General features: G+C 44.5%; 1 protein-coding gene across 10 annotated transcripts in view; it reads left to right on the top strand.

Moving 5' to 3' along the window:
* Positions 1-25450, top strand: part of frmd4a (FERM domain containing 4A) — a 125223-nt gene that overhangs the window by 55741 nt on the left and 44032 nt on the right. The window contains exon 1 of one of the 10 annotated variants that reach the window (XM_050073242.1): positions 8150-8333. The exons of 8 other annotated variants lie outside the window; for them this stretch is intronic. In XM_050073242.1, coding sequence (XP_049929199.1) covers positions 8166-8333 — 168 coding nt within the window. In that variant the 5' untranslated portion in view covers positions 8150-8165. Of the gene's footprint in view, positions 1-8149; positions 8334-23195; positions 23785-25450 lie in introns of those variants that run through there. One more of the 10 variants, XM_050073236.1, reaches the window with a different exon arrangement.

Below are 25450 nucleotides of genomic sequence, written 5' to 3'. Positions count from 1 at the left end.
ATAGGCTCCAGCCCCCCCGCGACCCTCAAGAGGATAAACGGTTACGAAAATGGATGGATGGATACATATTCAAGCCCTACTTCGATACAAATCTAACCTGCTGTAACCTTCACATCTTCTCACACAAACACAACCTGAAAACTTGAGGGGTCTCGGACAATATATGTTGTTGTGATGCTTTCAGGTCTCATTATCCAGAGATTTCAGGTTGTGTCATTAATCCTGTCGTGGCTGGAAAAACTGATTAACTGTGATCTGACGGGCTGGCTGTGGCAATACTGCTTGATTGGAAGAAACTGAATATTCACTGTCCTTTTCATAAGTAATTGCTACTGGTTGATTGGCTGGTGGCTGCACACACACACACACACACACACACACACACACACACACACAGTCACTCAAATCACCTTAATTAATGGAGAAAAGCAGATTTTCTCACACAGGAATGGAGGGAGGTCTCTCTCTCTTCTGATTGCATTCCTTCTCTCTGCCTCCCATTCTTCTTGCAGCCAGCTGTGTGCAGACAGACTGAAGGGGGATTACTTGTTGTGATTTACATACACTCACTCGCATTATTGTTCTGTTGTGCTGGGAAAAAAATGACTGAATAGATGGCTATGCATCAACTTGCTGTGTGAGGCAGTGAATGCATCAGATTTTCAAACTAGTCATCGAACGAACAACAAGGGGCAGAAACGTGTTCAATAAATCGACAAAGATGTTTTCCAAAGAGAATTTAAATCATCAGACTGTCTGACTGATTCCTCTCCTTGGCGTTGGCAGGTGAACAAAGCTCACTGATCGAGTCTGTTGGGTTATGACTTTACATTCCCATGTCCTCAAATACTTTCACTTCTCTACAGGGCTGCAGCTTTGTCCTGCTCTGACTTGTCATATTAGACAACTCATTGCACTATCATCCAATCTCCGCCTCACGCATAGAGGAGCAACAGTGTACAGAAAAAATGTCGACAAAACCTGTATATAGAAGCAGCGGAGTGAGCAGCAGAGTGGAATGTTGTAGTGGAAATGTTTATAGCTGCAAGCTTAGATCCAGCTAAAAGTGTTTTGCACACTTGGAAAAGCTTAGTTTTTATATCCTTCAGCATTTCCTAGTGAACACGCCGAGGTCTGGGGGTGCGACTGCCGCTGGCGAAACAGTTCTTTCCAAACCCGTTAGCATCAGTTAACTTGTTTGAAAAATATTTTCGAAATGGATCCTCCAGATTGCAGAGGGAAAAAGGCGGACCACCTTCTCATCTGCGCCCCGTCACTCATCTAATGCAGATGAATCACTTCACGTCTGTGTCAGTAGCTTCTGATGGATGTGGGTTCCTATCACAGTTAATTGAGTAATATCTACAGGGAGAACGTAGACCATCTTTGTTCACGGTCAACAGCGATGACACATCTGAACAAAACATGCCTCGTTAACTGCGGAACAGTGGGAGAGGAGGCAAACCTGATTACTCCCCTTTTCCTTGATGAATCACTTTCTTTTCTATACCTCATTCTCTTCCTCTGCTCCTCGTTACCGTGGCTCAGAATCCTGCCTTCACATTGAGACTTGTCATACTTCTTTCCCTCTCAGTCCCACTTTCTCTGGCTCTTGCGTGCTTTTATTACAACAATTTTGAGAAAGTAAAAGTGGCAACATGTGAAAGAAGTGTATCAGCGTGGACAAGATTAGATAGAGGGACTTATGGATCATCCTAGCGAGATACTAGGTGTTTACAGTATAATATGATGATAAATTGCACAGTTGGTGTTGATGACTTAAAACAGCTTCTTTCAGGGGATGTTTACTGTTTAGATTACCTCAGTGAGCAGCCTGAATTAGGATTATCCTCCGCCTTTGTTATCCTGCTATCATGTTAAGCTGATCAGCTCTTTTCTGTGAAATTAAGAACAAAAACAACAAACAAACAAAGGGAAGACAGGGTGCGAGAAAGAGCGAGACATGCATGTGTGTTTATGTGCGTGTGTTTCGGAGGGGTGATATCCAAACAGACGAAAAACATTTCAGATTTGAGGAGGTTGAATCGCTCTCCAAGGAAACATGTTGTTGTCAGGGGCACCGCAGGGGAGCGAGGGTTTTAAGGTGGGAGGGGTGGATCACTGTCAGAGAAGTTCACACACGCGCATGCTCAAAACACACATTCATGAGCGGAATAGGAATGCAAACACACAATGGCGCGACTGTAATTTACACACTACAGGCCTGAAAGTTGGGAGCAGCCAGGCAAGTGGTGAGGCAGGAATACTAATCGATCCTCTTTACCTTTAAACATCTCGTCTGCACCAATCACAGAGAAGGTCAGCTCTGGACTGTGGCATTCTGCGGGTCAGGTTGATGCTCTGCTTGTTTCTCATCATGCTGATCTGATTGTCTCGACATTAGAGTCAGGATTCATTTAAAAGCAGCCACAAAGTTGATGTGGACACCAAAGAAACAGCATTCGAAATGAGTTCTTTCATCATCCCGCTGTTAGCACGTATCAGTTGTGAGCTTTGAGTTTTTGCCCCCGCAGCTCCGTTCTGCCTCGCTACAGTATTGATTCCCAGGGATCTCAGCCTGCCCCCAGGACTGTAGGTGAGAGAGCTGTGGTCAGCCAGTCCAATTAAGGAGACAAAGAAAAGGGGAAAGAGGGGAAGAAAGAAAGAAAGAGGTGGGAATAGCGGGAGCTAAAGGCTACTGAAGGCCCCTCTCGCACCACACCCTGTTCGGCATGAAAGGGGACCCCCCTTTTCTCCCCAAGGCAGCTCCAGAAGGAAGAATGTTTTTGAGCAAGGGAGGAAAGAGGGGAGCACATGGGAGAATCCCACCCTCCTCTCCACCCTGCCTCTTTCATCACTCTCTGCTATGATTTTTTTTTCTGTCGGCCTTTTATTCCCCGTCCAAAATCAACCCGCAGACCTACAGACACACGGCGCAGCTGCGTATGAGCTCAAAGTAAATCTGAACAGAGCGCGATCAAACAATGAGGAGATGATCGCCTATTGACTGTGAGTGAAGGCTGAAGGCAGTGAGCTGCTGATAATGTGTTTTCTCTATGGAGACAGTTTACTAGCATCGTAGCTATGGTGAGAGTGGACTCCTCTGTCGTCTGCCAAAACATCCCCGGTGGATAGATCTCTGTTACATGTGTGTGAGTTCCCCTCCTGTGCCACACAGTGATTTCTTCATTATCTCTGCTTCCCTATTCTCAGGAACGAGTGCGTGGAATCCTTTAAAGAAAGAGGAGGATGGAGCAGAGAGAAAGAAAAAAGATGAGTGTGGGTTGATGGGAAGACAGTCATCTGTTAGATTCCATCTTCCCCCAAAACAGGATGTGGAGACCCCAAAATGTTCCTTAAATATCCCAGCACAATCTGTGCCCTTTGTTAGACAGAGATAACACGACTCAATGAGAACGGAGGCACTGTCTGTGACTCACATGAAGGGGTTTATTCATAGTTTGTGTGTGTGTGTTGCGTGAGTTTGTGTGTGAATGCTGCTGTGACGGAATAAGAGAAATAGAAAGGAGAGTTGAGGAGAAAAGAAATAAATCTTCTCATAAAATTAGAAAAATGCTAACGATTTTTTTGAGGATGTTGTAGGAGTGTGTATGTGTGTGGTGGGCGTGTGTGGGTGGGCGTGTGTGTGTGTGTGTGTGTGTGTGACAAAGAAACAGAGCGGGTAAGGGCTAGAAAGAGAGTGAGAGAGGTGCAGTCTGTTTTCCCGTGGGTGTACTGCAGTAACATAGTAATCCTCATTAATATTTATCTGCCAGGCAAAGTGAAGAGAATGATTAGCTTGAGAGTGTGTGTTTGTGCGTGTGCACGTTGTCTTGAGTGAACAACCCTTTGTGCGTGTGTGTATAACATATTACAGCATATAACACATGAACTAGGTCAACTTCTATACTTAAGAGACTAACGAGTCCTGATACTTCAAAGGTTTTGTGTCATCGTGGGGGTTTCTCATTGCACGCACGCACAGTAAACAGTATTTTTCAATTACACGAAGCGCACATAATGATAACTGAAGCTCATGCACATGCATTCTCACTCACAGACATAAAGAAGATCCCTGCTTTCACCTCTCTCTCTCAAACCACGTTACGTTTTCTTATTGATTTTCCCACTCGCACCTCTAATACAATCACATTAAACTAGACTGATCGGAATTGAATTTCAGACTGGCTCTATACACGTATGTCACTTATAATCTCCGTCACAGTGATGGCGGTGTGGGTGTGTGTGTTGCAAATGAGCCTGTAAGAATATTGAGCCTGTAAAAGCCACACGCCAGGTTTATTGTCAGAGGAAGTGCATGAGTAGCACCTGCACAAATTCTTTGTCATCTGCACTTTCTCTTCTCTTGTCCACAACTGTTTCCTGCAATTTTTTTGTGCCATGGTTGCTCAGCTGAGAATGTTCTTGTGAATTTATAGTGTCTGTGACCCATTTCCCTCCACTGCTCTCTCCCCCTCTCTCTCTGACTCGCCTGCACTTTAGTGTAACACGCCTGAGTGGAGATCAGAGAGCAGGAGGAAGATTGAGAGATACAGAGAGATATGAGGGAGAGATGAAAGAGGGAGAGAGAAATGGATGGAGACTGGAGAAAGTAAGAGGGTGGAAGAGAAAACTGAGAGCAGGAGATGGACTCAAAAAAGTTTACTCCTTTTCCTGTTTCCTGTCAGTGTCAGGACCTCACATCTGACTGCGTACAGGTTTGAAGTTCATTTATCATCAATATGTTGATACACTGTTTGGCTGTCAGCTCCTGTCCATCACAAGGCACAGAGTATCATCTTCTCTGCATCATATTACTATGGTAACGGCCGGCCAGCTGACACTCTCATGCTGTGTTTACATCACAGGGCCTGTGTGACCTTTCCCAGGATTCACTGGGACATTACACTCACATAGAATCATGGGAACAGTGCGCTGTCATACCTAACCTCCCACCTCCTTCCCCACCACAACAAATATTTACACCCCTCATAAATTACAGTGGCTGAGAGGTGAATGTCTCCAGCCCTCATGTGTAGCTCCAGCCAAACCGTGATTCATTTTGGAAAATTCACACTACAGGAATGCTACACATTCCTCATGGGTTTCTCAAGACACCACTGAGAGAGAAATGTGAGGCTCTGAGATAGAGGGACTAGCACTAGTGCCGTGAAATGAGGGATCTCGGAGCATGTGGTTGGTGAAATTAAGTAAATTTAACAAGATGCAGTGTTATTGCATTATTGGGGATTAGGATTTTTGTGCAGTGAATCTTCTGCGATCCATTCAATTAGACATCTGTGGTAAATATAGAAGCAAAGAGAAATAGAAAGTTAAAAATACAATTATATAGTCTATGGCCCTTTATACACAGAGGTCATGCTGTAGGGCTGCTATGAAGACCCATCTGTATGTTGCCTTTGCAATTTTACACAGAAGCAAACAACAGTGGCATTATGTTGCTCTAGTGTGTGTTTTTTTAGATAGCATGCTGGCATCATGGAAGCAAAAGTGGCATGACGGGTGTGACATATAACATAACAGCGTCAGCCTCTAGTGTGACATATATGCGTCAGCAGCACTTTAAGAACACTAACAATGGCATTAACATGGTGGTAACAATCGTTTATCATACCTGTTAAACTGCGGTTGCTCTCGTCCTCTGCTCCGGGGGTAAGGAGCTCCTGGACCTCGTTGTTTTTCCAAATTGGCTGACATTTTCAGCCGCAGTTCTTCTTCTTTAAGTTAGCTGCTAACTGCTAGTAGCTACTTTTAAAATCTCCTGTTGTAGGTCACATGCATAATAAGTTGTCAAATCATCACCCCATCCTGCCAGCTGTCTCAGATGTCATTTCAGTGCTGTTACGACCTCTGATGGCAGCCTAAAGCAGAGACAAATCTGCCCCCCCCCCATTCCGCGATTGTACCTTGTATACAGAAGGGCGAGGTGGCATAACAGCATGAAATTCCCGCCTTTAAAAGGCAGTGTAAAATCGCCTTGTTTGTGTGTGTCATCATGACACAATGTGGTCCTGGTGACACCTATTGCAGTGGGAACTACCACATAAGCCAGTCTGAATACATTGGTAGGTCTGTCTGTCTGTCTGTCTGTGGTCAGAATTCTGTCAACATGTAATGTCACAACTGTGTGAGATGTAGTCACACACCTTTACAAGAGTGCAGCTGAGATCAAAATGAAGGCCAAGTTCAAAGATAGGTGTGGTCTGAGGTCTGGTCATTAGCCCCTTCACTTAATACCCCTGGCTGACCTTCTCTTTAAAGGTGCAGTATTGTTGAGTCTCATTCCCAGGCTGTCAGCTGACGCTTTGTGTTGGTGGTTGGTCATGAATGAGACCAATCAATCACCTATCCTTCTTAGGAACTGCATTCTTTGTATGGTGGCTGGAGTGAAGCTACCGCATTACAATCTCTAGTTCATTATTACTTTGTACAGTATAGTTAATTAATGCCATGGCAGTAACTCACTCATGTTCATGTTGACACTCAGTATCAAACAAATGCTATGTGCATCATACATCAGTTTGTATGCACACACACACACACACACACACACACACACACACACACAAACAACAACTCAGCAGTCCAGGAGTGACCCCTTGCATCGATAAACCCCTCCATGAATCAGAGTGGGCTACAGAAGTCCATTTAATCCACCTACAGTCTGATTGCGTTTGGTAGGATGGCAGAGAATTACTGTACAGCACAGAGCTATTGAATTTTCTATTGATCAAGGCTTTCTGAGGAAAGCAGAAAAAGTGAATTAGTTTGGCTACATAAAACCATCAGATATTAAAGCTTTTCTCTTTTTAAATGTTTAGCCTGAACTATAAAAAAGTCTTTAGCGACCCAGACGATAAAGAAATGGCTGCTGGAGATAGAAAAAGTCTGTGCTTGAGTTTGCTTTCAGAGTTATTCGAACATTCGTATCACTTTTATTACAGAGAACATTGATCATTTAAGCTGTATTGTTTTAGCAGAGCTGTTAAGCCAAGAGTTTATCCCAGACTGGCAAAGATATACACACAGACTGTAGGCTTGGCACAGGTTGTGTGTGGGGCTTGTATTGCCTCCATGTGGCCATTGTTGCAAATGGGTGTGTGTAAGCAAATGTAAGATAAGCTTCATTGTGGATTTCTATCTCAAATAAACAAGTTTGATGCAATCAATCATATTTACATGCTTTGCACATTCTGCGAGGATAATGTGTGGAGTTGGTAGAGAGGAGCAGATGGGCTGTATATTCTTGTATTTTTTTTGTGTGGAAGAATTAGAGAGGTCGGGTCAGGATACTTCAGCCTGGGAAAACTGGCTCAGAGGAAAAATATCTCCTTTTATAAAAACATTCTGGCTGCAGTCCCAGGGCTGTTATAAAGCCGCATACTCCGGACTTTGGAGACTTGATATCATCCTTTTATGTATGTCTGTTTAAGTGTCTTCTTCAAGCATACAGATAGTGTCCAGTCTGACCAGGTGTATGAGGTGTGCAGCACGCCGCTTTCTCTCCGAAAAAAAGTCAGACAGCGAGAGAGAGTGCTGTCATCTGTTCTCCTCTCCATGTGAGCTGCAGTATGAGAGTGCATACCGCTTTAAAAACAACTAGCAGTCTGAGAGACTAAGAGACCGGCTGCATTTCCTTAGTGGGAATGTTTGTGTTTGTGGCGCACAGACCAACGGACGGAGGGTGCAGTGCTTTGGTGAGAGGAAAAGAGAGAGGAAGAGAGGAGGAGGAGGAAGAGAGAAGGAGCCAGTAGGGACCAGTAGCTGTGTGGGACTGGGACAGAAGGACCAGTGGAGTTTGACCTTGAGGAGACATCAGAGCGCTGAATCCCAGAGAGACTGAAAGGACAGACAGGGACAGAGGGGACAGCCACAGGGTTATCCTGTCGCTCTGTGTGGCTTACCTCTGGAGATGACCCAATTACCACCCACTGGAGCAAAGTGGCATCAGGAGGACAATAAAGGCTAATTCCTTCTAATTGCATGGGCCTCTGTGGATTTTACCTGTAATGGCTCACCTGTGCAAATAAAGGTTTGTTGATGTGATACCTGTGGATACTTCACTGATATCAACTCATACCGCTGCACCATACATACCTCTGGAGTGGTGTCTCTTGTCACTGAAAGCTCATAGTAAAGAAGTAATGGAGGCAGTCTTGTTGGGTCTAGACGAGGCAGTCTGCACTCGGCAGGGTCTGCTGTGGACTCTCACCTCAACAGCCCTCCGACGCCTTCGCGTGCATGCAAGGAACCTTCCTCCACCCCTGCATCTATTACACATACACAGGTGTGTTTCAAGGCCGCTCTACCAGGTAGGCTGCAGCTGCACCTCACATACACTCATGAACATATGTATGTGAATAGCAATTAAACAGGAACTCATGCACTGGGAATTTATTGCAAATGAAATGTAGAAATGTAGCAATATTTGCAACCACCGATTGTATTCACGCTGTGCCACCTGTGGAGATGGATATCCGATATGGGATAGTATTATAAATGAATGAGTCTACGCCTGTGTCAAGGCTCGGGACAGACGGAGAGAGGTATGGAGTGACAGAAGATGTACTGTAGGCCAGGTATGTCCTCCAGGCGATAGACAGGGGCCAGATAAAGGAGCAGTGTTCAAGATGACTTATTTGTTTCATCAAGCATGGAGGACAGAACTGGGTTAGATGTTGTGGCAGTGTTCCTGCTGGTGAAATGGGACACATATGCTGACATAGTTTTATAACACACAGCTCAGGTTCATGTGGAGTGCTGTCCCGCCAAGTTCAGAGAACGCTGCTTTGTCTTACATTGTCGCCCCTGCTCTGCTGTTCTTTTGTAGTTGTTGATGTGCTCAGGATGCGGAGCCTCAACAGGAAGTTGCGTTGCTAGGGTCGCTGTAAAGGAGTCGGTAGCTAAGCTATTAAGCTGGTAAGCGTTTCTATGGATATGAGAAAGAGGGATGCTTGCACACAAAACACACACAGACACTGTGTTATCGGCCGTCTGGCCGGTCACCATCCTCCATCACCTTCAACATTTAATCTGGTGACGCACTAAATGTGTCTGTTTGCTTCAAGAGAACAGTTTCACCGTTGAATTCATTATTTTAATTGTTTCATTAAAAGCAAGAGTGTCTTTTGGGCCTTGTGTTTGTCTAGCTGTGATTCAGCAAAATGGGTGATCAGTATTCCCTTCACCATGTCTGAATCGGTACTCAGGGCTTTCATGGAGCCATTAGTATTCCCCAGGCGTCTCACCTGCCCTGTATGCAGCTGGCACTACCAAGACAAACCCAACAGGCTCACAGAGAGAAGCTCACCAGGCCTGTTGCTACATAACAAAAAGCACACACTGCACTACATCGCACATAAAATGTACAGAATTACATGCAACACACACACACACACACACCATGTGCCTTTCCTGTCTTTGCTTTAATTCCTTTATCCTCAAGAGGGGAATAAGCTGGATTGTTATTCTAACTTTTGTCTTCAGATGTGTTTTTATGTGGCTCCTAAGCTTGAGCATCCTGAGGGAGGGCAACACAATCAGAGGAAACTGAAATAACATACCAGACCTCCCGAAGACAAACCCGTCCTCAGCAACCACTCCTGGTTTAGAGACGCACAAACGTTTGCAAGAGGCCGAGCTAAAACCCCTTTCAAACAGAGGTCTTTTAACACTTTCCCAAACATCCTCTGGACGAGTGCTTTGATGAGCTACAAACAATACCTCCCCGTGGCCTGATGAAGTGGTACAGCCCAAGGTGGAGTGGTTTGTAGTGGAGGGAGTTGCAAAAGCAGGGAAGGAGGGGTCAGTGTGTCAGGCTGCAGGATGGGGATATCCCAGGCTCACTGCACTGCCTCTCTGCCCGGCTTCCTCTATTGCTGTTAATGAGATAGCCAGCCTCACAACTGGCAGACACACAATGGAGAGACAGGGAGAGAGAGAGAGAGAGAGAGAGAGAGAGAGAGAGAGAGAGAGGGGGACTTAACTGTGTCTTTATATGTTATCAACCTGTTTTTACTTTCTCCACTCATTTTCCACCTTCTTCTTTCATCCTGAAATGAAAATACATTTCCACTCCAGTGCTCTGCCCTGAACCTGTTCCCCCATGTCTCTTTTTCCTCTCTGACACTTTATTTTTGCGTTCCCCCCTTTACTTAAATGACTTCTTCATTTCTTATTTAACTCTCTCCACTCTCTTTTCAACTCTCACTGGAGAACACATCCATCACCAGCGGTCCTACATTCTCAATCAGGACACCAGCCCAGATATTTTAGTGTATGACACACGTGGCGAGGTGATCGTTTTACGCTCTGCATGTTACGTGGAGCGGCACCCCATGTGATTGAGCTGTGGTGTTACAGTAACCAGCAGACTGCAACATATTTGAAGTGCTGTTTGCTCACACAGACGTGCGCTTATTTCCCTCGCGAGGGAACGCAGCAGCATGTTCACACTTTCATACATCAGGCTGAGTAATATTGACTCAACAGCCTCCAGTCACACATTTCCCTCTGGTGGTATGACCCTTTAAATAGGGTTAGTACTGTCAGGCGTGTGAGGGCAGTGCTCTGTTGTGCTGTGTTAGACAGTGTCTCTGGGTAATTGTTTCATCGTGTCATTTCTAAAGTTACTTTCCATTCATATTGATTTTATCTGTGTATCTTTTTCGCCTCTCTTTTTTCCCCTACCAGACCCCCCCCTTTCCTTTCTTACCACCTGACCCCATCCCAAAGGCAGGATATCCTGCATGGGGAAGAAGCAGCAGGATAGCAAACACAGGTGGCGGGGCTGCTCCTGAGTTGCAAGATTTCCTTGTTTTACTTGTAATCATCCCAGTCCCGCAACTCAAGACTTACTCCAAGCCGTCATTTTGTTCTTAAGAATGCGAAGTGACATGTTGTTAAGCAAAACTCATCCTCAGTGTGTTCGACATCCTTGTATCCTACATAGACTGAGTTTATTTCCTGTTACAGTGCTTGCTAATAAAGTAGCTGACAGGAAGCCAGTTCTCCTCAGTGTCAAATAAACTTACATCCAAGCTGTTTCCTAGCAACGCAATCCCACTGAAAAGTTTTATACATATTTAAAATCTCGCATTATGTCACATCTATCATGCATATTCATTAGACCTCGCTGCACTGTTAGCTCGCAGGCTCCACTGCATCATATTTAATGTTGAAACCCGGGCCAGTTTACTCCCACTGAGCTCATCTGGTCCGATTTCCTGTGAGAGCAGCTCTGTCACTCATCATATTCCTTTCCCACTGACGAGTCCCAGTCCATTGTGATACGAAGCAGAGACACAGCAGCTAAAAGTCTAAAATAACCAAGATACACAATCCTCCCTCTGTCTAGGAGCTGGATCATTTGTGTCTGTTCACTTTTCTTTGTGGTCTGATAAGCTGCGGGCACTCAGTCAAACCATGGTGTTTTCAAGCAAGTGCATTTGTTGGAATAGCGGTCCGCTGTGATTGCCAGCAGCTCCCCTGAATCAGGACATGATTGTACTCAGTTCAGGTTGTTAAGTCTCTCTGACTCTCATGTTCAATATATCATCCATTTGTTCTCAAATTCCACTGAAGCAGATGTCAGTAACTACACTCATGACAGGCAGGCAAATATCCAGGACGGGAAATCTGCATGTCCTTGCTAATTCCCAGCCTTATTCCCTTTTTTTCTCCCTGTTTTCCAGCCAAGTAATTATTGGATGGAGGTTGAAGTTGAACTTGTGACTTCCTACTGAAGAATTTTGATCACTATCCCTGTCTGGCAGCCATGTTTGTTCTCATTGCCAAAGTCAGGATCTGTATGTGAGAAAATCTCTTTCCCAGAACCGACACAGTGATGTTTGGCGAGGGGAGGGGTCGAGGGGCAGAACGGACATTGTCTCAAATTTTTCCAGTGCTTTGTTTATTCTTTTTCTGTAATTTTCTAATTTGTTTTCAACTAGCCCCGGGCATGTTTGTGTTTGATATCCCTGCATAGACGCACACGCTCAAACACACAAACACCCCTCTGTAGATTCTGTTGGTGGTTGAAGCCGTTTACAGTGTCTCCCTGGGGATAAGGTCTTATTTGCATAGTTCGTCTGGAAAACATTTCCACTGCTCCATTCCCAGGTTTATCAAATACCCAGTGTGTGAGTGTAAATGTGTGTGTGAAAGAGAAAAACGGAAGAAGGGGGGGCCGGGTTTGTTGATGTCTGAATTTAAGGAGAAGGTTCCTGTGGAGATTCATCATCACTTCAACCATTAGAAACAATTTTGTCACCACTCCATGAATCATAAATCACGATCAAAGTTTTATCTGTTATTCGTGTTTTTCTGATATGAATTGACAACTCTCTCGCAGGCTTGTTACATGTTAAAGATTTAAAGCACGACACCCCTCACTCCTCGCGTGCCGTGTCATTTTGTCACTGTGCACCATAAGCTTCTTAGCCATGCCAGAATCTAATTTCTCTGGTCATGTGCGAATACGGCAGACGACTTGATAGGATGGCCACTCGCTTGATTAATTACAGGCGTTTGCATGCTCACAAGCTCCCTTCCTAACATGCATCCCACAAACTCATCCCAAAGGACCACTCTGATTCTCTGATTTAAGGCATAACGCTGAATAAATCCTGAATGTTATTTCTACTTTGGCATTCCCAGGAAAGCTACGGGGGAAATAATATATTATGCTGCATGACAAAAATATTCACGATATAATTCTCACTGACAGTGTTTTTGATTTCATATAAAAGGATTGCCAGATATGAGCACTTTCCCAGATATCACTTGCCATGTTGGAGACTGCTCAGATGTTAAACACGATAAAACACACGGATTGCAACGTCTCGCTGGTGGTTTATTGGGCCAAGGTTGAGCGGCCTACTTGATACATCTGGCTGGTATCCCTCTAAATCCTCTAAGTGTGTCTGAGTCGTGGCCAGAGTCACAACTGAGTGGCCAGAGCGGACACGATATGAGGTTTTTGGAGGTGGTCCTCCTTGTATTGAGTGAAGTGATAGGTTTAACTGTGGCATTAGTGATGGGGATATAAGGGCTTATAATGTTTTAGGTTCAGAGGTTAGGGCCTCAGTATAGAATGGTAATCCCGGAGGATTACTACGGGGAATCTGGTGAATATCTGAGGAAATCCCTCTCAGGGACTCCCAGATCCTCTGTTTGTATGGATATTATATCCTCCAGCAGTGTGTCCACATGTGTTTACCGAAGAGAGGTTTAAAGTTTTGTAAGTGTGTTAACTTTCAGAGATAAGTGAGGAAATACGATCATGTCCTTGAATCAAAACTTCACAGTTTACAACCAGAGCCTCCTCTCAGAAGTCTTAATCTGGCCGCAGTATGTTTCCCTATAAAGACACTTTGTAGATACAGGACAGTTAATACTATCAGTCAGGTAAGGCTGAATGGAAATGAAAAATATGCACCTTAAAATGACTCAAAGTTTCCTGGTGGAAAGTCGAATGTTTTGTGATCCATCTACCACCCCAACCTCCTTCCTTGAGGGATCGCGAATGAGAATCTTTGATTGGCTTTCACTTTTACTTTTGCTGGCAACACTGTTTATAAACAATAACTCACAATTCTTGCATGGTATACCTCTAATAAGTCCTATCAGTCATCGTTTTGAGATAAATGTGAAAGCTGGAGGACTCCACGTTGGCTCTCATGAATTTTTATTAGGCTTATATGTCCTTTGATACTGCAAATGCCTTCAAATTCTCTCAGTCTTTCAAGTATGTATACCTGTAGGCTAAGTTATGCATGCATAAATTGGACACACATATGATGTGAGCACGCTCGCAAAGGCCCTGCAACTGCATGTTGCCTGGATTCTCTGGATTTCTCTTTTGTGTGTGTGTGTGTGTGTGTGTGTGCAGGACCATACCATACAAAACAAGCTTTTGACAAATAATTCGACCACTAAAGCTAAAAACTGAGCCCATGTGTAACCGTAGCACATGATTGATCAGGTGTTTTATTTATTGAGCAAAAGCTTTCCACCTCCTACCTTCAGATTCTGGCTCTCCCCAAGGCGAAATGGCCAAATGGAAGACATTCAATACCTTTACAATGACGGGATTCCCTTTGGACAAGAGGAATTGCACACGCACACACACACACACAGACCACACATCCTTGCCAAAGGGCTCTCCCTGCAGATGAGCTGGGTCATTTTTCATTACCCTGGCTCAGAGGAATCAAGTGTGTAGTAATGGAGCACAGTCACATTGAGCCAAAGCAATGGAGGGATAAATCCCGACTGCCGAGCACAGTGGAGGCAGAGCAGACAGGCTGCGGGGCAGAGCCTGTGCAGGGGCATATAGCTCTTTTTCACTCCTCTATCTGTCATTAGAATACCTCAGACTAGATCCTGGGGGAAGATGAGAGAAAGGTCTAAGGCTGCAGCGTGTTCCCAGCATCTCCTCGTATCTCTCCATTGCCTCTGTTTCCTTTATTATGTGGCTCTATTTGTCTGCCTGCCTCATCTCAGTTTATTCCCACTTTCTGCCGTACCTGTCTGCGTTACCCTTTTCAGACTCTTCCCCTGCGAGTCCCTCGCTCCGCTGTCTTCACTGTTGGAGTGTATGTTTTTGTCTTCTACATACCTGTCTCTATACTATTCTTGCACATAAAGCCTCTTACATCACCTGAGCCATTATAGCCCGAGGAGGAGCAGGGGAAGGTATGATGGGAGGGTAGGGTTGGGTGGTCTTTGTAAAGGGTAGAGGGGGCTGCCTTTGTAATATCGCGAGTATATGTTGACTTTATACAGCAAAGGATTTAGCTGTCTCCGCCATCCAGGGATCATGATACTGTCGTCAGCTGAACTGAATCTTTTTTGTGAGGGAACATTCATTGCATGCCTTTTTACTTTATGTTTTTACCCCTGGGTCATACCTCTGCCAGTTACAGTGTCTTAACACTGTCTTACAGTGCCTCCTCCTCTAAGTGCCCTACATTTCTGCCACAATGTGCATGGCGGAGATGGCTAGATCTCCCAGAAAGTTGTCATGACAACTTTTGTTTGCAACTTAGGTTTGAGAGCACCAGGGAGTAAGGCTGGTCAAACATTTATGTGTGTGTGTGTGTGTGTGTGTGTGTGTGTGCTTGACAGCGCAGGTTGTGTCCATGCCTCTCAGCTTAAGAAGTAAGTGCTTTTAAAACCTAAGAGTTATTATGTGGATAGAAGCTCACCGAGCTCATGTAAAGCTGGTGCTTTGAATGATGTCGTTCTGTGGCTGTCTCCCTAATTAGCCTGGAGGGTCTTTGGAGCCCCTGAAGGACACACACATGCACAGACAAACACACGCGCACACACACACACACACACACACACACACACACACAAGGGCAACATTAGCAAAGAACAGAGAGGATTTGGGCGCTTTTAACCCAAAACCCCCTTTCTCCTCTCCCCTGCTGTTCTGGTCTCAGGGTACATGTTTAATAGGCTAGCAGAATACATTAGGACTGTGACACACGCGCACACACACACACACACACACACACACACACACACATAGGAGTTAGCAGACAGGACTGTTTAATATTCAGCATGCTAAATGATTAGAGTGTTTGGTATTCTATCCAGTCACAGGACAGGGGATAGAGGCCACTGGAGTTCAACCGCTCTGCAGCACACAGTGCCCTTGAGTTTAGGCCACGAGCAGTGTGTGTGTGTGTGTGCGTGTGTGTGTGATTATTTGTGTGTGAGAAACCAAACCAGACAGAAGAAGCAGCAGAGAGATAAAGAGAGGTCAAGGATGAAGATTCATCAATCAGCAAGGTTCAATTGGTTTATAAGAACTAAAAGAGAGCACACACACACGCACACACACACACAGTACTCTTGCCTACACATTTATATGTAGGCTAGTATTAACAGTGCAGAACCGAATACCCTGCTCTACGTCACTTTGCCTTTCTGCATGCATTGCCAGGAGTATCAGTGAACACAGGGTCACTCAGGTCTACGGTGATTTCTCACTGTGTAAATTATAGATGAAGAGAGGAGGTGTAGGGGTAAAAGATCCTTCCCTTGTGAATGACTCACACACACACACACACACACACACACACACACACACACACACATGCACACACACTGACAGCCTCGATCCTTGCAGATCAACCCCCATGATCACAAAGATGTGTTTCATTGAGATAAAATTTCCAAAGGCGTGACATCACTCGTACCTGTTTGTCCTGCACCCCTCTGCTCTGCTTGTTAGGCTGTTGGCACTCTGGCTCCCCCTCTCGCTCCTTTCGCTTTGTCCTCTGTCCTTCCTCGGAGCCTACTTTAGTTACCGAATCGCCTCCTATCAGTTTCATCCACAGCACAGAGTAGACGTATGACCACGTTTTCAGAGCCACACACACACAGACGCACACAGCTGCTGTGCTTATAATAGCTTTATCAACCACTCCGGACTGGAATTTTAGGAATGTCCAACCCGTGTCAGTAAATGGCAAAGCTGACCAGAAAAAGCAGCACCTGAAAGGGAGGGAATCATAAACCATGAAAGAAAGGCAGCTTGTCCCTCCTTTGGGAAATAGGCACAGTGGAATAATCCCTTTTGGCTATTTTGAATACAGCTCATCCCTACAAAAAAAAGCAAAAAAATGTAAAGAAGACATGATTGAGCATCAAGTGCAAACACATTAAAATTGTTGGCAGCATGCAAAAAGTGGCCAGTGGTTACTTGCTCTCAGACCGACACACTGGGGCGCAGTATCATCACGCTGTACCCATGAAAGGCTTTTATTTGCTTGGATGTCATCAAGGGAGACATTTGCTGTGGTTCTGTTTCAGAGCTTTCTGTATTAAATATAACTGCTGGCTATATATGAGTGCATGTGCACACGTGTACATCTCTTTGACCCAGTTTTAGTATCAGTGAAACAGAAACAAACTGTACATCATGGATTGCGGAGGGAAGAGAAAGGAAAGAAATGAGTAAAGAAGGATGTGAGCATGAAACCTGTCGCTGAGCAGGAGGGTCCATTACAGAACAAAGACTCTATTACTCACTGGTACAGTAATAACACTTATGCTGGGTATTCCAATTTTAGGATCAGACAATGTGACCTTTCAGTGGAAACTGTGACATAAATGAAAACAAGAATTTCAGACCATCAGGAATTTATCAAAAACAAGGTGAGGTCGTTAGTGTTATGACTACAGGACATCCATCCATTTTCGGAACCGCATATCCTCTTGAGGGTCGCAGGGGGGCTGGATCCTATCCCAGCTGACACTGGGCGAGAGGCTGGGTACACCCTGGACAGGTCGCCAGACTATTGCAGGGCTGACACATAGAGACAGACAACCATTCACACTCACATTCACACCTACGGACAATTTAGAGTCACCAATTAACCTGGATGTCTTTGGACTGTGGGAGGAAGCCGGAGTACCTGCTGACATGGGGAGAACACGCAAACTCCGCAGAGAAGGGCTCCCTCCTGGGATCGAACCAGGAACCCTCTTGCTGTGAGGCCACCACACCACTGTGCCGCCGACTGCAAGACATATTCAAATTTATTGTACCAACACATAGTACCCCTTTTAGTTTTCTTTCTATAACGCACAACAGAGTCTTTCTGTGTCTGCTGCAAAGTGCAAACCATTGGCTCATATGTTGCATGTTACTGAGATAACCTTTAATGGTTTGTTCCGCCCGTAAATACCTGACCGTACTGCTACTGCTGTTGCATACATGGATGGGGATCAAGAACCAGTTCAATTTGAGAACTGGTTTCAAATTGTCCTCTCCATCGGAATCAAATGCCTCCGACCTTATCAGTTAATTTTATCGATGCTACTGCTAGCATGTTCGTCAAAAGTGCAGCTTGTAATGTCTGTAAAAAGATCATTTCAAGTAAGGGTGGAAACATCAGCAACGTGCTTAAATATCTGTCTTATCAGCATGAGCTTAAATTCTAGGAACGTCATGTATTTGACACTACGCACGAGTGCCACTGCTTCCCAACTGAGCAGCACGTCCATTACCAAGGGTAACTATCTTATGTTATAGTAACATCAGCAGTGATGAGATGAACGCCTTTTAGCTTATGTCTCTGCACAGTGTTCAGACTCAGAGGTAATAAAACAGTTGTGTTGACACTGAAAACATATGTCGGCCTACTTTCTTTCAACTCAGAAAATTGATCAGGAATCAGTTAGGAAGTTGATAAAAAAAATAGGACCGATGAGTAGAATCAATAGGCATTGGTATCAATACAGTCTTATCAGTTCCCACCCACATCTATAGCAAACTATATAAGTGTAGTGCACATGTAGGAAGCAACTTTTGTTCATCTTCTGGGACTTCTGAGCGTGAGCCATGCCTGATTTCCCTGCAATTCATCGGGGATCGAGGCTCCTCTGGATGCATATGACAGCGAATTTGAACTGAGGCGTAGATGAATTTGTGTGGATTCAGCACTGCTGAAGTTTGGATCACACAGAATCTACAATAAAGCACCATTTCTGGTGTCTTTATTGTGCCTACTGAAACACCTCACAGCGACGTTGCCAGTAAAAGCACCTATGTAGTATTTGAAATTCATAAGCATCTCCGTCTGTCAGTTTTAGAGAAAGTTGTGATTTTATGTAAAAAGGGAAAAAATGTGGGGAAACGGAGGAAGGTTTTTTTTTTTGGTAAAGTCGTGGAATGGTGCTTTGTAGTAAAATGGGAAGAAAGCAGAGTTGGTTACAGAAATATCTCCAGTTTGTTTGAAGTGCCAGTGTGTTTCTGATTTTAAAAAACGCCCTAACTGGAACCACATTTCAGTCCCAAAGTCACTCACGGGCAGGGAGGGTGGAGCTCACACACACACACACACACACACACACACACACACACACACTTGAGCAAACAAAACAGATCTCTCCCGGTCAGTCCTTGCTCTAGACATTCCTGGCTGCCTTTCCATGACCCTCCCTGCTCCGTCTCACTCTGCCGCTACATGGAGCAGTGGATGGAGAAGATGGATTTGGCCCTGCTATTATTTTTCCATCAGGTTTTCAATAAGCCATTCAACTGAAACTGTAGAGTATTGAGAGCCACAGTGTGTTTTGCTGAATCTTGTGTTGTAATCTAATCTGCACCACATGCAGATAGTGTTACATTAAAACTGACGACGAGTCATAAAGCCTATTCAGCTACAATGATCTCAGCGTCATAAATCACCGTAGGACCGCTTGTGTCAGACCACGCTCGCTTTCAAAGTGACGTGTTTAAGAGTGTGTGTTTGTTTAGTCTCCATAAATAGGAGGGAGATGCAGACAAAGACAGATAGAGCAAGACAGAGAGCATGGAGTGTGTGTGTGTGTGTGTGTCAGTCTTAACTGCCTACCACAGCGTCCCACAGTCAGGGTTAAAGAGATTCTCCATCTTGCTTCAATTAACTGCTTGGCGCTGTTTATATCACATTCCACCAATATAGGTTACCTTTTCCAGCACAGACCATCAACCCTGTTCCCCTGCTCGACCCTAAAACCTGACTCTAATACCCTGCGCCTGTTAAACCCACCTCACCCATCCAGATTTTTCCCCTTTGGAGCCCTTCTCCATTGAAATACACCAGATCAGCACCTCATTAAGACCACACCTCAGCCCGGAATAGAAGCCCACTGGCTCCTTAACAAGGCTCTGTCAGGGCCCAGATATGTCACACCTACAAGTGTTTCTCACCTTGGGAACACAGTCTGCAGGTCACTGAAAGGTGAGCATGTATAGAGAAGTTAAGGGGCATCGGACAAAGAGGCTCACTAAATCACAGCTGTTTGTTATTGTTCCTTCCTGCCTTGCTTCCTTTCTGCCTTCCTTTTCCACTCTGGCTTTTTCTGTTAATCTGTCTTCCTCTCATTCAGCTACTCACGTCCATTCCAAACAGGAACAATCATTCATAAACTCGTGTAGTTAAGTGTTCAGGATCTTCCTACTGCACTAGTCCTCCTCTGTCCTTGTCAGTTTTTCCCCCCTCTGCCTGCATTGTCCCCCTCTGTCTCCCTCCTTTGCACTGGTCAAACAACGGGGCCCTTGTGATAGCAAACTGAGGAAGCTACCAATAAAGGGAGATATGTATTTGACCGGAGAAAGTGAAGGAGGGACGGGTGTATGTATTAAAGCCAAAGAAAGAGTCATCTGGAGATGTTTAAGTTGGACAGGCCAGTTTCCGGTGTCTGGAACAGGCCAAAAATATCCAGAAACAGAAAAATCCAGCAGGGAGGGGAAAGGATACACCTCCTCGTTTCTCATGTGACCTTCTACATTCAGCAAACTAAGCTGAATTTTGGGGCCTGCAGCATAAGCTATGGTAGCAACAAAACTGCTCAAGCCAAGCACATTAAATTTAATTGCATCTTCGTATTGCTTAATGTCTGGGGAAGAGAGTATTTCTGATGAATCCTGCAAATTTAGGACTATAAATTGCTGGTCGTATTTCAAATATGGTGCAACTGCATTTGGCTCAAACTGCAAGCTATTTATGACACAGACTATCTGAAAAGTTAAGATTGTCTTTAGCAGAAGTGTGGGCTTTAATCACAGAACTTGGACTCGAGTCAGACTGGAGTCACAAATTTGATGACTTTAGACTTAACTTGATTAAAGCCAAAAAGACTTGCAACTCAACTTGGACTTTAACACCACTTACTCATTACTTGTTTTGGACTTGAGCCTTTTGACTTGAAAATACTTGATACCCCACCCCCACCCTCAAGCACAATAAAGTATATTATTAATAAAGTGTGCCAGAAATCAATTCATGTTCCCTTCATTTCCTGAATCAGCTGAAATTAATGCCATTCATTCCCAGCAAGATGACACTTAAATCCCCAGATCCACTTTGTTTAAACCAATCCAAAAGCATCCAGTCAAGTTGCAGGAGAGAACCATGAAGAACTAACATTATATTACTGAGCACAAGTTTGCACTCAAGTCTCTAGTCAAGACTGGGACCTATTCGTGACTTGCAACACAATGACTTGGTCCCACCTCTGGCCTTGAGACAAGACAAGACAAGGTCAAGTATCCCTGATAATTTCAGCCCCACAGAAGTTACACTACGTATGTGTGCATACTGTACATGTGCTACATGTGGCCTCACTGTTTTCATAACATGGGGATTACTCATGTTGTAATACAATAATAGAGAACAGACTAGCCTACGCTTGTCGAGTACCTCCGAGACTGTATTGACAGTAGGTATAGGCTCAGCCCTGCCTTCACAGCACACGTTAGTATCTATTTATGGTACCAAAAACTGGACTGATTTTGTTGTGTTAACAACTTGGTGGTTTCAACGGCTGCTGCTCCGGCTGTGTAAGGTGAACACAAGTGCCCAATTTAGGTCATTCCAAAAAAAAAGGGAGAGCGAGAGTCAGTTCAACGGCTGCAGTGGACTGAAGGCCAAAAATCATTCAAGCAAGCCAAACTTGAGAGCAAGGAGATGTGTGTTTAAAAGAGCAGACAGGAAGTGACACGCTGGAGAGAGAGGGAGAGAGAGATGTTGAGGTCTAACTGAATCTCATACTTTTTAGCAGAAACATTTAACCATTTCAGGCCTATGGAAATCTATCAAAACACACACGGCCTGGCACTGTAATTATAATATATATTGGAGAGAAGACTGCCCCCCCCAATATTCCAATATGCTCAAAATGTCTGCTCCAATATACTGATAAAAAATGTAAAGAAAAAAATTGCAATGCTATTAAAGGCAACCATGCATCCCCCTCCAAAATAATCATTAGCAAATGAAATCATAATCATAATAAATGTAACAAATTTCCATTAGTATTCCTGTGTGTGGTTTGTGCAAGGGGTCGTACCCCAGCAGAAGCCATTGTTCGACTGCTGTGGGTAGGTACAATCAATGTCAAACACTGTGCCATCCCCCCATTTCATTACTTTCCATTACATTAAAAAGTGGAAAACTATAATGTAATATGAATATGTCATGTAGGCTATATCACTATTGACTCTTATAGTTTTTGTCAAGTGTTTTTATGGTGATAAAAAAAAGTCAATATATGCACTTGTCCTGTGTGGTCCTCAATCAGAAGCCACGTTTACACTGCCTGTTTAAGGTGGGAGTATCGTGCCATTATGCTGCCTTGCCAATTTGTATGTAAGGTGCGATTGCGGAAAGCGGGACAGAGTTGTCTCGCCTCTGAGCCGGGAACAGAAGTAGTTTCAGCCCTGAAACGAGGTCTGTGTAAAACGTAAAGTTGGAAAGATGTGTAACGGATGTGACTTTTTGATTACGTATTATGTCGGCAACCCACCAGATTTATAAAGCAGCTGCTAGCAGTTAGCGTCTAACTCAAAGAGAAAGAACAGTGACTGTAAATGTCCACAAATTGGGGGTGAGATCAGCCGCCATATATAAGAGACGGTAAATGATTGTGATTGACATGCTATGCTATTGTTATTGTTTATAAAGAGCTGCCAATGTGTGTGTTATCTGTCACACTAGAGGCCGATGTTGTGGTACATGTCACGCCCATCAGGCCTCTTGATTGTGGCATGCCAGGATGCAGGGTATAATAACACACTGGGGCGGAGTGATGCTGGTGTTTGAGCCTGTGTAAAAATGCAAAAGAGGTATGAAGAAGGGACTTTGTATCAGCTGTATAGCGCAATCTCTGTTTAAAAAGGGCTATATTCTGGCTCCCAAAAATGGCACTCGGTCACCAGAACTTCCAGAACCCTTGATTAAAGATATTTAAGTGTTGAGTCAGAAGGTGTTGATTGAAAATGGTCCCCCCATGTTGAACAGAAGATTACAGCCATGCTTGGCATATAAATGTACAGCCAAAGTGATGTCAGGCGAGGATCGGGTCTTTCAAGGGAACAAAGCCTGCATTTCTTAAAGCACAGCTGATTTAATAAAGCAGGCAGACAGTGATCACTGCTCATTGTTATGTATCAGCAGTGCATCACTTGTTTTAAAGGCAGCAGACTGTTTGTGTGCTCTGCAGACACAGATGTCTGTTTGGGTTTGTAAGCACACACACATGCACGCACACGGAGAGAGAGAGGGAGAGAGAGGTCTGCAGTTTCTCATGGCTGCGAGCTGCTGCAGAAAATTTCCCCTCATCTCCTCCTCTCCCCGCCCCCACATCTTGCCTCCATTATTCCCGTGTTTTCGAAGCAACTCCGATGACAGCGAGAAACATAGCTGGCAAGTGAAGGCAGGCAGGCTGGATTACAGTCCACCGTTTTTAGCCATTTCTTCCGGTCGTCCCCCTTTGCTTGCTGACCGTTGGTACGGTCTCCTGCTATCCGCACGTTCACTCACCGTTTGTGCACGGTGCCGGTAGCGAGAGGGGGGTTTGGTCGACCGGGGACTAGCCCCGTGAGAAGCTCTCTGCTTTCGGGAGGAAGGGAAAGGAGCCAGCTTTGGAAAACGCTTTCTGTCGCCGCTAATCACCACCGAGTTATCTCTATCTTTAAATGGCGAGGATACACCGTCTGTGTGGTGTTTAGAGGATACTGGGAAGATACAGTGTAGCTGCGTCGCTTGTAACTAACGTTAACTAAATGGTCACTAACATGGATGCTGATGTGCCTCCTCCCCTAGGCCGGCCGGGAAAAGGGGTGTTTTTTGACGGTTTTCTGGCAGGCACACGACTCGTTTCTTTCTGGGATTAATAATTTGGGTTTTTTATTTTTTTATTCTCCCCCTTGGAGCCGGTTTTTGTGTGGGAGCCTCGCAGGGAGCGTTTGTTTGCAAGGTAACTAACTAATGATACCGTTGCTGCCGTCGCCAGCACTGACCAAAGCATCACTGTCAACTGTCTTGTTTGTGTGTGCCTCTGTAATTTTGGTGTCAGCACCAGGGGGATAATGAAACGCTGTGAACATGGCTGCTTTATGCATTGTTCATTCTCATCTCCTGGCTGTTTGATTTCACCGTTTCTTGCCAGTGAGTCAGGCCTGGGGATGCAAGTTAGCCAGTTAAAACGTGACTGGTAATGGGTCAGAAATGTTGGTGGATTGCGTACAGCATGAATCACACACCAGGATAAGGGTTGTTTCTAGTGCCACATGTGTTTCTACCCCATGTCTGTGCAGCTACACTGAAATGCAGTGTTTACAGCATGCAACAGAGCTCAAGATGCTGTAAATATATCCAGTGATTTCTTTTCATGTTGAAAAGTCTTTGCAAATATTGTGAACTTTCTGTCTAACCAGTGCAGCAATATTCCACATTCTCTATTTTGTTCAACGCTGTGTAATGACATGAAGCTATTCATAGCAACTTTATTACATTTGGTTTCATGGTGGATAGAAACTCAGCAGCTTAAGTCCAATACCACAAAGTGAATTTTATGCCTAAAACCAATAAGCGTCTGTCTCTGCCAGATTGGGCTGCCTAATTTTAGCCTCCAGGCAGTGATTTGTTACCTTGACGTTTAGGTTTGTACTACTCCCAGGTGCCTCAAGCAGAGTGCCAGTGTGAGCCTGTGTACTTGTGTGTGTATATATACACTGTCTGCATTGCAGTTTAAAGTATTCTGCGGACAAGATACTAAAGTAAGATGTTTGGCTGTAGTCTTGCCCTCTCTTCTATCACATATGCATACTCAATGATAGAGAAAGAAAATTTGTTTAGCCTGCAAAATGTTATCAGAAACAAGACATTTGCATATTGTCCAATTACTTTACAATTGGCTAGAGGTGCAACCACCACTTATTTTCATCATAACAGATGGTGAAATGGTGAAAAATGCCCATGATGACATCCTCAAATGTCTCCTTTTGTCCACAACCCAAAGATATTCAGTTACAGAGGAGCAAAGGAGCAAAGAAACTAGAAAATATTCACAGTTAAGAAGCTGGAATCTGGCATTTAATTTTATAGTTGACAATTAATCGATTAATCGTTGCAGCTCTACTTGCTATATTATCTATGTTTTGTTAGAATTAATTCATGTTAGCACTACTGACCTTCTACTCAGTTGTCATGGCAGTAATTAAAATCAGTGTATACAGTATAAACACGGAGAGTTTTGGAAAGGTAATGTAACTCCAAGACAGGAGGGTGGGAGAAAAAAAAACAAAAGCCAGTGTTGAAAAATGTGTGTGTGTATGTCACTGTGTGCACAGGTGCTCCCAATCTAAACCCTCAAACCACAGGAGATCAATGGTGAGTGGGAGGGTAAACTGAACCCTTCAAAGTAGCAAGAAGCCACAGACACACGCACACACACATACACACACACAAACATCCAGTGATCATTCAGCAGAGTTCACACAGGGATGAGTGTAGAGACACAACTCTGTCACTCGCCTCCCTCTCTTTCTTCAGTGTCTTCAGCTCTCTGCTAAACTCCCACCTCCAACTCGCCACCTGAGTGCAAGCTGGCATGAGTGGTGAGAAAGTATGTAGTACTCATG

The sequence above is a fragment of the Epinephelus moara genome, chromosome 20 (genome assembly GCF_006386435.1).
Source record: "Epinephelus moara isolate mb chromosome 20, YSFRI_EMoa_1.0, whole genome shotgun sequence".
Taxonomy (NCBI): Eukaryota; Metazoa; Chordata; class Actinopteri; order Perciformes; family Serranidae; genus Epinephelus; species Epinephelus moara.
Note: the sequence above shows the minus strand (reverse complement) of the source record. Positions and strands in the feature narration are given on the sequence as shown.